The sequence below is a fragment of the Mugil cephalus genome, chromosome 3, assembly GCF_022458985.1.
Source record: "Mugil cephalus isolate CIBA_MC_2020 chromosome 3, CIBA_Mcephalus_1.1, whole genome shotgun sequence".
Lineage (NCBI taxonomy): Eukaryota > Metazoa > Chordata > Actinopteri > Mugiliformes > Mugilidae > Mugil > Mugil cephalus.
In genome coordinates this window covers 20,761,141-20,776,800 of record NC_061772.1, presented here as the reverse complement: position 1 = coordinate 20,776,800, position 15,660 = coordinate 20,761,141, and the positions used below count along the sequence as shown (strand labels likewise).

Genomic DNA, 15,660 nt, shown 5'->3' with positions numbered 1-15,660 from the left:
TAAAATGGAAAAAAGTGCAAAGATTGAAACGTTAATTTACAATTGATTAGCAATAATGCGTTGAGTTCATGGGTCATGTATAAAGGTTAACGGTAGCTTAACTAGCATACAGTACATCCAGTACATCCTGTGATGATGCACAATCTCCACTCGGAAACTAAGCATCAAAGTGGGTCTTGGTCCAGTTTTTATTTAGTTTGATTCAGCAGGGGGTTCACAAGCTTTTTGAAAGTCTGGCAAAAAAAATATGACTCAGCTGAGTTGACTGAGTTCGATTGAAAAGATGTTTCTTATATGTATGTTTTGCATATAAAAAAAACAGTCTTATCTTATAATTTTGAGCTGTCTACGTCATTCTCACTGGTTGTAAAACCCAGAATCAAATAATATGGAAATGTGTTGGACACAAGATGCCTCCTGCACGACTGGAAAGCGTGAGGGCTTTGAGTATCTGCCTCACATTTATGTAATCTGTAGGGATTTGAGGTGAGCACAAAGAAACTTTCTCTCTTAAGCAGATGCATTGTAATAAAAAAAAAAAAAAAAACCCTGCAGACTGCGGACAGCGAACAGCAAGGGGACTTTAACAAACAAATACATATATGGAAAATAAGAAAATAAAATCCATTTTATTCTACCGGTGCTGTCCCTGCTCACAGCAGAGGGAGAAAAAAACATCCCCAAAAAATTGACTTCTGAAACACTAATAGGAAATGTTTTGGGAGATGTCGTAGATGTTTCTCCGGTAAAAATTAATACTTGCTTTTAATTTTACCCAACCGACTTCCTGTACAGTTACACACCATGTTTACTGCTTTGTAATTTTATAATAAATCTGAGGTAAATGAGGAAATTCCCAACTTCCTCATCGTCTCATTATGATTTTTCAGTTATTTCCTCCGCGACCCCTAGAGGATCCGCGTAGGTACTGCAGGCGGCTGGCAAAATCTTTGGTTGCCTGGATATTTTTATATATATTTTTAATTTTCCCCCACAAATTTAATATTATTTTAGACAGTATCTTTAAGTATATTCATTCAGTGTATATTCATAATTTGCACTAGACCGAGTTTAATATAGAACACATATAGTAGATAAGGGGTACCTACTTAATCTCTCCATCAGTTGGCCTGAAAAACGTTGAAGACCCCTGTCCTACACAAACCAGCTGTTAGCTCTAGACGCCAACATTTGATGCAGCCGTCTTCCCACGACCTACAGATGACGGATGACCAAGAATTCTGTGAACAAAACAAATCGTAGGTTCCTGATTTTCATCTGAAGGCAGTGTCCATGCCACAGTTTTCACATGAGTAAGCTAGGGTATGGTCTCTTTGTGAAGTTGACTCCCGACTTGAAATCATTAGAAACCAGGTGCTGTACTCTAGGGAGCTTCAGGGGTACCAATGATGTACACTACCTGTAAATGTAGAAAACACATGTCAGGAAAGATGATTGATTTTACTTTATTTATTTTATTTTTTTATGCTAAACTTTTGCAAGCTCCCAAGAAACTTCGGTAAGATTTATTTTTTCACTCAGAGAATCTGAACGAACGGAACAGGTGACGTCTTCTGAAACAAATTCTTTCCCTAGTTTGTAACGCCAGGTGGCAAACCAGGTGAATATCATCTGGTCACAGCAGTCATTATTTTTCCTAATTGTAATGTTGAATCCTGCTCTTGGGTCCATGTGGTGACAGTTTGTTTGATAGCCACAGTGGGTGATAAATGGGCCAGCCTTAACACATGGCCAAAGCCAGTTATTTGATTCCACCTACTTACCACGTCCTTTCTGCTTCTCTGGGGGAACATCGTCAGATCTCTTTCCCACTCTTGCAGCCCGGCTCCCCCGGTCCTCTCTGCTGCTGCTACAACTGCAGCTGCTGGCATCTAATGACTCACTTCACTTCCTGCATTTAGATGCATCACTCTTCGGTGCTTTCAAGTTTCCCCTCCCCTCTCTTTACCTTTTCTCTCTGTGTTTTGGTCCGTGTGCTGAACTTCTAATGCGACGAACTGAACACCAAATGATGCGGGAATCGCATTTTTTAAAATACCAATTAAAATGTAAGTGTAACTTTATGTTGCATGCTTACAATCTCTGTAACATTTAATGAGAAAAAAAGTGGAAAAAAGTGGAATAATTGGCTTTACAAGGTCTAAGCCTTGAAGCGTAACAAAGCCTTTGCAATCAAATAAAAGAAAGAAAAATGTAAAACAGCGGCAGACTTGCACAACATCTGAGCCAGTTGGGAAATCATATCGTCGTGGCGTTAAATGAAGGCATCAGCACGAAAGATAAACGCGTCGCGTTGAAATGACGAGGTACTGAAATCGAGAAGAGGTGTCTGAAGTTGACCACTGAGGACAAAAGACGCCGCGGCCACCTGTGCAGTCCGGCCGAGCCGAAGCAGTCGCAGAACATCATCACGAGCAGAAGATGATGAAGAGTGATGGCAGCGATTTCTGCGCAGCGCCTCACGTTATTAGGTTGTTGCAACAAAATGGAAAATGGGCCATTTCAGAAATCATATCAAGTGTGCCAGATGCTGCCTGTAGGAACTGTCACGGTTTGTAAAGCTCCAGGTGTTTCATGTACCTCACGGATGATTTGATTTAAGTAGTGAAAACCAGACTGAAAACATTAATACCAAAATAACTGTACAGCTAAATCTGAAAAGTCACACAGATTAAGTGAATATTTTGTTGCGTTAAGAGTCCTGTTTCACACATTAACAGAAGACGGGGTTGATATTTGACACCAGACTTGAACTAAACCGGGCAAATAAATTAAATTAAGCCAATCTTCAGTAAGCTTTACCTTTCACAAGCAGAGGATTGATATCAAATACGGCGCCTTCTTGGTCACAGGTGTGGGCAGCCCTTTATCTTTAAACACAAAACGTGTGGCTCTAGTTATCTGCATATCGTTGCGGTTTGTCCGTTGCGCGGCAGAAAGGCCAAGCTGTGGTCAAAATGCAGCCGTTTTCAATTTTAGAAATGAAACACGTAACCTTTTAGAAAGGTCTTTGCATTACTTTTCGCAAAAATCGGCCCCGCACAAAGCTCTGAAAGATTCTTATGCATATTTACCTCTTTCAGATGACAGCTCGTTGGCCTTCACGTAGACTTCTGAATTCTGCCGGCCCCGTCAAGTGAAAGACATTTTGACAGCAAATTAATCTGGCTTGTTTGTGTTGTGATTAATGTTCGCCTGCAGATCAAGGATTCATTCGCTGGGGTTCACAGCGAGGCGTAACAGTTTTCTCTTCCAATAATACCTGCGTTTGCTTCTTCCACACACACACACACCTTCGGAAAATATGTGCTCATATTTAATTTCCCCATGACTGTCAGAGGTCTGGTCAGATTAAAAGAATGAAACAGGAGATTGTAAAAGCAAAAAAAAATATTCACAAAGAGGTGGTCCACGGACAGAACAAATGTTCACAGCGTCTGGAAAGATATATTTACTGCAGTGTGCAATTCCTCTGTTGAGTTCCCAGTGACAAAGAGATGTCAGAGAGGCAATTCAACAACAATGACAGGGTTACGGTGGTGAAGTGTGTCAAAGCAGATATGAGAGTGTTTCTTTCTTCACATTCTACGTGTTTCATAAAGTTCCTCCTGTAACGTTTCAGTAAAGACACCAGTAATGTATAAAGCCTGATCCTTGGTCTCGGCTTTACATTGCGGTGGCTGTGAACTGTTCTTGAACTTGCGCGTGGCGTAAAAATGTTGTCTTTAAGGAAACAAACACTGAGCTGACACGTTTGAATGGAGGTGTGATCACACACGGAGGCGGCATGAAAGCCTGTGAACATTCAGGAAGATCAGGTGTGTTTGGATGTGTGGGCTGTGGATGAAAATAGTTCGAATGCCGGAAACAACTAATGTTTGTGTGTAGAAGAAAAGGTCTTTTAACTGGAAGACTGCTCATGTTTCCTCATCTACTACCACATGTTAGTTTCTTTTATAATCTCAAATAATGAATAAATAGTATTTAAGCGTATTCTTCAGTTTTAAATCATCGGCGCCCACTTGAAACTCTCCTTCTCCTTCCTTTGTTTTAGATGTTTCCAAACGTTGATGCTTCCCCCAGTGCTTTCACACTATCATAATAAACACATTAAACTGAGTTGAAGATCAGCTGATGGTGTCTTAAAGTGGTTCTGTGGACTCAAATGTGCGGATTTATCATTAAAAGATGGGTAAAAAAAAACGAGTTTAATATCAGACCAATACATATTTGGCCACATTGAGCAGGTGTCTTCAACAGCTGCAGTCTTACAGAGGTTTGCAGGAATAGACGGAGATTTACACTGGGATGAGTCTGAGACATCTGGATGTCACCTCTGGATTGAGCCCTAAATGAAGATGGTGCATGCGTAGTAGTATAACCAGTGGAGAGAAAAGGGCTCCTTTAAAACCTTATTTTGCAGCACAGTAACCAAATCATGCAGCTTTAGTACAACCATTGAAACGCACTCACCCCATTCATTTAGCTAGCACCTAGCTGGTCCACCACTAAAAAGTGTCCAAAGGGCATAATATGTTCAAAGCTGGGTCCCATAGGACCCAAAATCACCCTCATAAGGCCCATGTCCATTCGCTGATGAGTCACAACTGTTTTGGAGGCACAAGGAAGACCTACTCAATATTTGGTCATAATGTTATGTGTGATTGGTGCATATTAAAATTCAATATTAGATTTTTTATTTTTTTTTTTAAAATTGGTGTGCCTCCATATTGCAACTGGTAGCCCCCTAAAACCATTAAACTATAGTCATTTGCTTGCATCCTGTCTTGTTTCTCTCCACTGGAAATACAGTACTTTAAAATGAAATGCGAGAACTTTGGACAAGTTGCCAAACAAAAACCTGTTAGCGTTGATGGGTCTCAGTCTGCAGCAGAAAGGAGACGACATCACGACACACGAGCTGTCCCCAATCCACTGAATGACTTTGACTTTCCATCAAACTCTTTCAGCCACAAGGCCCCTCAGTGTTACCCACCCTGTTACCCGCCACTCTCTCTTCACCCTCCTACCATTTGGCAGGAGGAGCCGTAGCATCGGGGGGGCCCCCCCCGCCGCCGCCACCACCAGGCTCTGCAACAGCTTCTTCCTTCAGGCTGTGAGGATCCTCAACAGCTCGCGCACCAACACTGCCAGTCCCCTCCCATGAACTGTAGCACACGGGCCAACTCATAGCCTGCCCACGGACAGTACCGCAAACATGCATCCACCACACGGACTATAATGGCTGCACACGCCACTCCAAGTGCCAGTTTTAAAAGCTGCAGCTATTTTTTGCCCCTTGAATTACAGTAATTACATTAAACGTGTCATAGCATGTTTTTGCTGCTAACGTGACATTTATCCGAGCGCGGTACGTCCTTGAGGAGCGAGATTTCTTTTACCCGATGACAATCATTTGTGTGAATGGGACCTTTAAAGCTGCAGAATATTATCTTTTGTCCTCCTGAGAACTATGGCAACTGTGACATATTGTCCCTTTTTAAAGCTGAGCAGCTGCTCGTAGACTTTCTGTTCACTGGTTGAATATTTGCTCCCTGTTAGCTCTACTTATCTACCATTTCCTGAGGGAATTATCTGGCTCTTTATCTGCTAAATTTTCCACTATGGTCGTAGGTAGTCACTAACCTAATGCTGTTTTGGCTTTTCTGCTTTTTCACTGAAAATAGCCAGCAGTTTCAGTCGAATATTTCACAAAAGGCAGGGGTGAACCGAAGGACTGGACAGCCAAGCATCGACACTGTCAATTGATTTTATAAAATATTGATCACGGCCGCTTTAGGCTTTGATTACTTTGTCGCACAAACGTTTTAGCGTTTAGCAGAATCGTCCGCTCCGCACTGGGGACTGGCTGGATCTCGTTCACCCTTGTGTTTTTCTCTCCCGGGTTTTATGGGAGTCCGCAGTGGACGTTAAACAATAAAAATCTGAATTTATAGATTTTCAGACGCAGCTCTGTGGTCCGAGAGGTTTGCAGTCAGGCAGCGGTTTGATAAATAACACTGAAGCTGTCTTAAATTTTAGCTTACTGCATGACTTTCCATATTGATCAGGCGCAGAAATATTTCCCTGCGCGCTAGGGAATTTTTATTTTTTTATTTTTCTTTGGTACCCTGACGTAGGAAGTAGAAGACCAGCTCGTGGTTGGTTTTCTTGGCTCTGACTCAGCTTCTTGATGTAAGGAGACTGGGAGCAAAATCAGGAAGACATGTCTGCACAAATGAATAATTTAATTAGAAGAGCAGCGTTGCCTGTTATGATAGCACTTTTACTTTTACCTTTACATCTTTAAAAATGACTACGGTGCTCTGGGTCGCGTGGTCTTTATCGCAAATACCACTTCCATTACTTTTCTTTATAACGTCAGCTTTCAACTCCTCTTAGAAAGGCACTTTCTTTGCTTTGATAATTCTCTCTTTTCATGACTTGCTTACATCACTGCCCCACCAGGCCAGGCCATTGCTCCGTTCTTTCTATTAGTGATAATTACCTTTCTTTTCTTTCTGGCTGCCTCAGGAACATTTACCGGTTTCAAAGGAGATTTTGAAATGTACTCTAGATGATGAAAATGTCCCAGTAATCAAAAAAAAAAAAAGAAAGAAAAGGGGGGAAGCAGCAGAGAGGATAGAGATTTTCTTGTTTTTTGTCCTTCAGAATGCATTTAAACTATGCAAGTTATAATGTTTTAATGATACTCCTGCTGTATGTATTCACGTTATTCCCGTTTGTAACCCTGAGGGGAGATGAGGACAGCATGTACAAGCCATCTTTTTTTTTTTATTATTCTTCCCTGTCATATGTAACATGTTGTCCGCGGGCATCTAGACACATCCCGTGGGCTAATGTTTACTCACGCTCAGTGCTTGTGTGTGTTTGTCTCTCCACAGCCGTGCTACGAGCGGGTTAAGGACTGGCTTAATGAGAACCTGGTGGCACTTTGGATCTTTGCTCTATGCACAGCACTTACTCAGGTAATTACCGCTGCAAAGAAGTGGGAATTATATTTTTTTTTCCAGCAGTCATTAAGGCACTTGATATCTACAGCCTCAGACAGAAGCTCCTGCTCCGAGATAAATAAATCTAACACCGCCTGTGCCCTTCGCATTAAAGCTTCGAAACACGGGGATTTTTGTGGACAGCTGGAGCCCGTATAAGCCTCTTGTGTTACCAGTGAGGACCACATCGGGGGGTGGGCGGGGGGGTTTGACTTTCCATAAAAATCTTTTATCTTCTTTCCAGCCAAGCGAAACGTGACGTGCTTCCACAATCTGAGGGGAGGAATGTGCTGCGCTTGAAAACATTGATCACACAACTCCAGCGTCTGTGAGGCTGCGGGCTAATTTTTAGACTCTCAGCGCCGCGTTTGAAAATCCAACATGCAGCAAAATGCAAAAACCAGAAAGAAGATCTAATCGCTGCCAGACTTATCTCAAATATCTGTTTGCTGACTGACTCGCAGCATTACACGCCATGAAGAATTACGCAGTGTTATTTTTAGGCAAGGAGGATGATTTAAACTGTGCAACTTTTAGAAAAAAAGCCAAAAAACACATCCTTCCTTTTAAAAGATGAAAAGTTGGAATATTTAGTTTAATACATTGAGATTTCTTGCTTGCTCTGGTATGACTAGTATTTTATTTATATTTAAGTCACATTAGTGAGTAGTTTTCCTCAATTTCTGCTACTTCTGTACTCCTCTGCTGCATTTTAATCATTACGGCTGCATTAGTGCCCGTTATTCACATTACACGTACACCATATTGTCAAAAGTATTTGCTCACCTGCTCTTTACACGCATGTGAACTGAAGTGACATCCCATTCTTTATCTTAGGGTAATGTTACGTCCACCCTTTGCAGCTAGAACAGCTTCAACTCTTCTGGGAAGGCTTCCCACAGGGTGGTGTTTAAGTCAAAGTGTGTTTATGGGAATTTTTTGACTATTCTCCCAGAAGCACATTTGTGAGATCAGACACTGATGTTGGACGAGAAGACCTGGCTCACAGTCTTTGCTGTAATTCATCCCAAAGCTGTTCTATCAGGTCACTCACTCATCCGTGCCTTTACGGACCTTGCTTTGTGAACTGGTGCGCAGTCGTGTTGGAACAGGAAGGGGTCGTCCGCAAACTGTTCCCACAAAGCCGGGATCGTGGAATTGTCCAAAATCTCTCGGTATCCTGAAGCGTTCAGAGTTCCTTTTCACTGGAACGGGGCCCAGCTCCTGAAAAACAACCTAACCCCTTCTTCACCTAACTTCACACTTGGCACAGTGCAGTCAGACAAGTACCGTCCTCCTGGAAACCGTCAAACCCAGATTCATCATCCATCAGATTACCAGATGGAGAAGCGTGAGTCGTCACTCCAGAAAACACATCTCCACTGCTCTAGAGTCCAGTGGCGATGTGCTTTACACCACTGCATCAGACGCTTTGTATTGCACTTGTTGACATACAGCTTGGATCCAGATGCTTGGCCATGGAAACCCATTCCACTGCATAATGACCTAACTTGAAGGCCACATGAAGTTTGGAGCTCTGTAGCGATTGACTCCGCAGAAAGTAGGCGACCGCTTTGCGCCTCAGCATCTGCTGACTCCTCTCTGTCATTTTACGTGGCCTGACACTTTGTGGCTGAGTTGCTGTTGTTCCTAATCTTGGAATATGGACTGTGGAATATTCAGTTGCGAGGAAATTTCATGACTGGACTTGCACAGGTGGCATCCTATCACAGCAAAGCACTGGAGTTCACTGAGCTCCTGAGAGCAAAACCCGTTCTTTCACAAATGTTTGGAGAAGCAGCATGTGCTTGATTGTGTACACCTGTGGCCATGGAAGTGATTTGAACACCTGAATTCACTTGTTTGGATGGGTGAGTGGATACTTTTGGCAACATAGTGTAGCTTCCAGACACCGCTTAGACTCCACATTGTAAATGAGACATATCTCAAAACCCCTCCACTACTGATATCATATATTTTAGGAAGGATTTTTCATAAACCCAGTAGGATTCCTTTGTATTGAGAATGAGGCCAGGAAAGTGAATTCTAAACGTTATGCTCAAATATTCTTATGCATAAATTCAAATATTTTCATAAATTAAAGTAAAATAGAGGCTACACAGGTCACGTGAATACAGAAAGGCCTTGTGACACATGGAGAGAATGTATAAATACAAGTTACACATTTCCATGTGAGTGTTTGAAGTCTCCCGTGAAGTGTTTCATCAGGATTCGGCACTGTAGCCCGTATGCAGAGGATGTGCTATAGAGAGCATCTTAATGGCAGCCATTAAGCAAAATTCATGAAACTGGTTAAAACACATGTATGTAATAAAAAATATTATTAAATAAAACGAAACAAGCCTTGTGCCGGTTACTGCTCCAAAAGATTTCTGCAAAAGTGATTTGCGTGAGATATTTTTAACGTCATCGCCAAAACTCCTGAACGCTGTGTTTGATATCACACAATGAGATGAGAGACAAGCTGCTATTTTAAACTTTGCTGGAGAACAAGGAGGAAATTTGGATGTCTGGGTGAAAGAAGCTAAAACGGAGAAAGAGATTTATAAACTTAACCGACTTAATGTGGACATATCTTCAAGATTAGCCCAAAAAAATTAGCAAATGCAGTCTTAATTTTTAGTTTATTAGTGCTGTTTTTGTATAAATAAATTGACATTTAATTCATATTTGACGGTTCGCCCCATTTTATTTTGTGCATTTTTAAATGTTTGCCTGATGTGTGTGTGCTTAGTTATCTTCTTAGTCACTTGTCCACTGATCAACTAGGGAACTGTAAGATGAGCTGGTTACATAAAACAATGCAATTAACATAAACTGGGAACTGTAAATGTAAATGTTTGAGTGTCATTTAAAAGCAGAACTGATCCCAAACCTGCTGTATTTAAATGGCAGTCTTAGAAAGAGACTCTTTGTGGTACCATCAAAGTAATTCACAGTTTTCTGGAGATGTTGAAGCTAAGATACAATGTACCATAAAAAAAAAAAAATCTCTGCAGTGCTTAATCTATGAATATTGCAGCGATATAGGAGAGAGCAGATTGTCTGCTTATCGATGCCCACGAAATAAATGTGATGAGATTGGGTTATAACACTGCGAGAAAATGAATCTTTCTGGCGTTTATGGTCAGTCGGGTACATAACGATGAGGAGCAGGAGCCGATGAGTTTCATTTTCCTTTCACTGAAACCTGCCGTGTGGATATCTGAGCCCATTAATGTCTGATTTGTTTCTTGTGTTTATGCAGATCCTGGGTCTGGTCTTCTCCATGACAATGTTCTGTCAGGCAGTGAAAGTCGAGACCTTCTACGCCTAGCGATCGACCCCTTCCCCCCTTCCTCCCCCACCTCCCGCCCTTCAGCTCACATGGATTGTTTCTCATCCGAGAGGGCGACAGATATAGACCCATCTCCCTCCTCTTCCTCCTCCTCCTCCTCCTCCCTCGACGGACTCTTCTTTCCATCCCTTGTCCTCTCTGTGACATTCGCGCTCAGATGTCATCAGTTCACAGTTCCTCTGCTAACTTTCAACAAGCACAGTGTCAGTGTGATCCCCGAGTTCCTATGGTTTGCTCTGTGTTCGAAGCTAATTTCCGTGATACATTTTACGACGCAGTATTATGAACATGTATAAAAAAGAAAAAAGAATGACGTAACCCTTTTTTTTAATATGTGTTTTAAATTATTTTATGGTTTGTACCGTTGTGTGTTTTCAAAACCTGAGAGCTACAGTTGAGAAAAGAGCACCGTGTGAAGTGCTGCAAGTGCATGTCTCCTGCCATGATGTGTATTAAATGTTTTGGCTCGACTGAAGAGCGCCATGTTGTCGTTCCTCGGCAGGAAACACTGAAGGCGTTCCGCGTGTAACCCTGCTGTATTTATCCCTCACATCCTGAACGCTTAAACGACAAACAAGTGCGATTATGGAAATTTGCCGGGAGTTTGGTTTGCGTTACTGTTAATTCAATTCTGCTGACACAGTCATTAAAATATTCTGTAGCACCTGACTAATCAGGCATTAATTAGCTATATCTAATAACCACTATCTCCCAGCGAAGTGGCTTATTTATTGGCTTAATTTACACAGGACACGAGAATCGCACCAGCTACGATAAAAGATTCTTTCAGGAAGGAATTTAAATGAACGCTATAGTAGCAGGGGCCTTAAGACTGGCCTGGAGCAGTTTTCCCCCCTCCAGCACCAATCACACCATCAATGACAAAGATTCATCTGCAGTCTTTCAAGTCTGCTGTTGCCCTTTTGTGACTCTTAAACTTCCCCGTTTTCATTCTTTTTCTGCTTCTTGCCTTAGGCCCATCAAGTGTAATCCAGTCTATGAGTACACCAGAGACACACTTTGATTAAATAGCCCCACAGGAAGAAAAAAAAAAAAGTTTTAAGAAGTGTTTTCAGCTGCAGTTTGAAGTCCACGTACCGCGGGTGATGCCTCTCATTCCGCATTTGTTCTTCCACTGCCTCTTTTAGCTTTCCGCCTTTAAAAGCACCCGAGAGCAGAAGTCACTGCGCAATCAAATCACTGGAAAAAGTTTGCGAATCTCCCCCCTGACGTCAGACAAAGAAATAACCTACAGGTCAGACTGTAGGTAGAGCTGGAACAGGCAACATCAGTTTTTTTTTGGACTTTTTCAATTTTTGTAGCATGAGCACACACACCTCTAGAGATGGCAAATGTAGCTGCAGCTCTTTTTTTTTTTAAATTTTAGCACTGCTATTTGGATTTCATCATGGCTCATGTTTCAACCGATACAGAGGAAAAAAAAAATACCTCTGCACCCTCCTGGATAGTCCTGCAACCAGTCAGAGCCTTGGTGATGTATACACCGCAGCGCTCAGATGACGCGTGTGACTGTTTCCCCTCTGTCCATCATCGCATGAAGCCCGCATAAAGATGTAATTGGACCAACAAATCTTTGCCAGAGCATCAGCCGTTCCCAGCAGAGTGGTTTCTAGTGAGTTACTACCACCAAAAAAAAAGAAAAAAGGCTTCAAATACCGCCTCGCTTCCATCCTGTTTACACACTACCTTGCAAAACAATGCTTGTAACCAGCAGCACGGACCTAATTAACTGATAACGTAAAGACGTTTGGGTGTCGTGCAAATCTTTAAATGCCACCGCATTAAATTATTTCCACCTCCGGCTGCGATAACTAAACGCAAAATATTAAGAGAAAAAGGGAGACTTGTCATGTCTCGCCTCTCTGTTCATTCCGGTGTAATCTCACTTTCCAGTTCATTAGGTGCATCAGTGAAAATGAGCAGTGCTGCACTGAATCTTAGCTCGTAAAGGTTATAGTGTTCGGCATTTGTTTAAAATAACTGTGAGAGCTATCGATTCAAGTCTCTCTACATTTTGCACGCTGTAGATATAGAACCACCGGAGTAGGCCGTCGTACTATCGAATGGCATTGTGTTGATTCACAACCTCTCTTCAACACAAACCGACTATTACAACAAGCATGAAGCTTAGAAATAGCGCAGGGCTGCTATATTAGAAAGCGTTCATTTTCACAAGTGTACCTAATGAATTGGCAAGTGAGAGTATGTTGTTCACACATTTTTTTTCCACGGCTCTCTTTGGCATCCGTGAACATTACAGTCCTTCTGATCACAGATTTCTCCTGGCTAGACGTGGAGGCGTCCCGCTGCCTCCACATGGTGACACTGTAACTAATGGCGCTCTGTCACGATCAGATTCACGCCACACACAGTCATTTGTTGTACTCCACTTCTTGCAGATGCACGTTATCCCGTAAATCTGACGCCAGAACGACTCACGGTGCCTCTGTTAGGTCAAACTCTGTAACATTAATTTGCGCTGTGGCTGAGCAATGAGCGTGCACTGGGCGAGAGGCAGGACACAGCCCTGGACATATCGCCAGTGAATTCCATGGCCCACATACAAACAGAAAACACTTTCACATTCGCCCATCTATTATTCATGCAGTATATTCCTGCAAAATTGAGCCATCCCACGGCAAATCCTTTACGCAGCACATTTCAACATTTTTCACGGAACATGTTATTAAACTTAACCAGCCTACCAAGGCATCAGTTACACTGGTAGAGGACGTGAAAGACGCGCAAACTTTACACTACGATTAAAAATGCAATACAAGTTCAGCGAGAATCAGGCTCATGTGCAACGCGAGGATACATTCGAAAACAGTGATGTCTGCTACAGTTACATCAGAGAGCTTGTTTCTCTTTCTTAATAAGACCCTTTCAATAATTCCCTCATGCTTAGATGAAATCTGGAAATGCCAAGACTTTATCCTCCGCTCACCGACACCAAACCAAATACCATCAGCTTTTCACATATTGATTTTAGGTGTAGGGTCAAACATAACCCTTGGACATTTCTGTGTTTGTTTTTCTTGAAGCATTCTAAATCTTTTTTTTTTTTTACTATTAAGAAATGAATCAAGTTTATGTGTATGGTCCTTCAACATGGCTAGAGTCTCCAAAGGCACCAGCATTATGAGACTGTAAATGAAAACGATAAATGAAAACGATAATCCTCAGGCCTTCAACGAGAGCAAGAAGAAAATCAACTGAAGGTTTGTAACACAAAATGGAGCCACGGTTTGGTTTTAAAAACACAACCCTGTAGCATACACTGTGGTGTATCCTTTTCCTGTCTCTAATGGCTCAGCAAATGAGATGCTGCAGCATGCGGCGGGCATTCTCAGGGTGAAAATTAGCCTTGAATGATTTACAGAGCATATTGAAAAGTGAGGGTACATCCTGTCCTGGATGATGGTTTCAAGACACAAAAGCTTTATAAGACAAAATAGGAGAGGATGTCGATAAATTACTGAATGGACCCGCTGGGCACAGTATTTTATCAGATTTTACCAGCATAAACTCCCCCGAAAGAGGCACAAAATGAACCACAGAGACGAGCTAAACAACTGCAGAGGGATGGGAAATAACCACAAAAGGATGCAAAACGACCGAAGAGGGATGGGAGATGACAAAAAAAAGTATGCAAAATGGCCGCAGAGGGATGGAAAATGACCACAAAAGGATGTAAAACGACCGCAGAGAGAAGAGAAATGACCTCAAAAGGATGGAAAACAACCAGAGGGATAGAAAATGGCCACAAAATGATGCAAAACGACCAAAGAGGGATGGGAAATGACCACAAAGGGATGCAAACCGACTATGACACATGTAAAGATGACAGAGAGTCATTTACTGCCTCCAAAAAGAAGCCAGCTGACTAGCAAAAGTGAAGTAAGACCACAGAGAAGCAATATTATGATGAAGAAATGCATGGGAGTTGACCACAAAAGGATGTAAAATGACCACAAAGGGATGCAAACTGACTATGATACATGCAAAGACAACAGCGAGACTTAAACTGCCTCCAAAAAGAAGCCAACTGACTAACAAAAGTGTGCGTGTAAGGAGAAATTATGATGAAGAAATGCAAATCAGCAACATGTGGACGCAAAATTGCCTCCGAAAGATGTTTAATAGCCACAAATGAGGCGCAGAGAGACACCAAGCAACCAGGAAGAGACGGAAACGACCACAAACATGAAGAATAAACAGAACGGTGATGTTTTAGTGCCTTGCTCTTCTGTACTCGGTAGCGGAGTTCATACTCATTGACCACTGTGTTATAATCCGTCATATGGAATACTTAGGACACAAAGGACTGACCTACTTTATGTCTGGTTGACTCCATTAACCGGAAAATGTGGCTCCTTACGACACAACAAACCCTTTCCGAAACCCCGGCGTCTCCCCTCGTCCCTCCGTTGCCTCTCAGATTCACCTCAACGCTCCAGCAGATCTCTGTTTCTTTTCCCCCTCGTCTCATGCATTATTTATTCTCATGTTCGCGGGCTTTCTCCCATCTTGTGCTTGATCAATAAAACATACCTGTGTGCTTGCTCCCCTCACCTCTCCATCCTCGCGCCTTGTTCCCGAAGCCAGACAGTGAGCCCGTGCCGCGCTGATAAAATAGCATAAGATGGATGGCCTTTTCAAACTGGAAGAAAATGACTACAATCCGGGGCCGTCTCTGTGGCAGCGTGAGCCGTGTCTCTAATTTGGGCAGTGAAAGGGACTTCTTGTATTTGTCACTCTTTGAGAAGTTTCCCCCTGAAAAAAAAAAACTTTTTAGAAAACTCTGAGAAGTATTCTCACTCCAGAATAGATGCACAATCCCGAATATTTTATCAGATTTGGCCAGCGTTCTGTAAAATATTGCAGCTTAGACACCGTCAAGTGGATTTTATTGTTTCAAAGCGCACTCTTTTCCTGTTAAATCCACGCTGTTCATGCTCAGCTTGTATTCATTAAAAGTTTAGTTTTAACTTTATATGATGATGTGAACGATTTAAATCCCCCGAGGATAGTTGTGTGTAAGTAGAAACCTTGTCATGGGGGAGGCAGCAGATTAAATTTCTTACGTGACTCATAAAAAGAGAATTCAAAGCAAAAATAGAAAAGCTTCTCTAAGAAAAGACTTGATTTAATCATTGGCCTCTACACACTGCAACAGTGTTTAGTCACCGAAGCTTTATATCCATATGTAATTTTATTCCAAAACCGTGCACATTAATCTGTTGC

At 42.1% G+C, this 15,660-nt stretch overlaps 1 protein-coding gene across 3 annotated transcripts in view; it reads left to right on the top strand.

Moving 5' to 3' along the window:
• tspan4a (tetraspanin 4a) overlaps positions 1–10,862 on the top strand; it is a 134,334-nt gene extending 123,472 nt beyond the window's left edge. For all 3 annotated transcript variants that reach the window (XM_047581126.1, XM_047581125.1, XM_047581127.1), the window contains 2 exons: positions 6,927–7,010; positions 10,303–10,862. In XM_047581126.1, coding sequence (XP_047437082.1) covers positions 6,927–7,010; positions 10,303–10,371 — 153 coding nt within the window. In that variant the 3' untranslated portion in view covers positions 10,372–10,862. The remainder of the gene's footprint in view (positions 1–6,926; positions 7,011–10,302) is intronic.
• Positions 10,863–15,660: the final 4,798 nt, after the last annotated feature.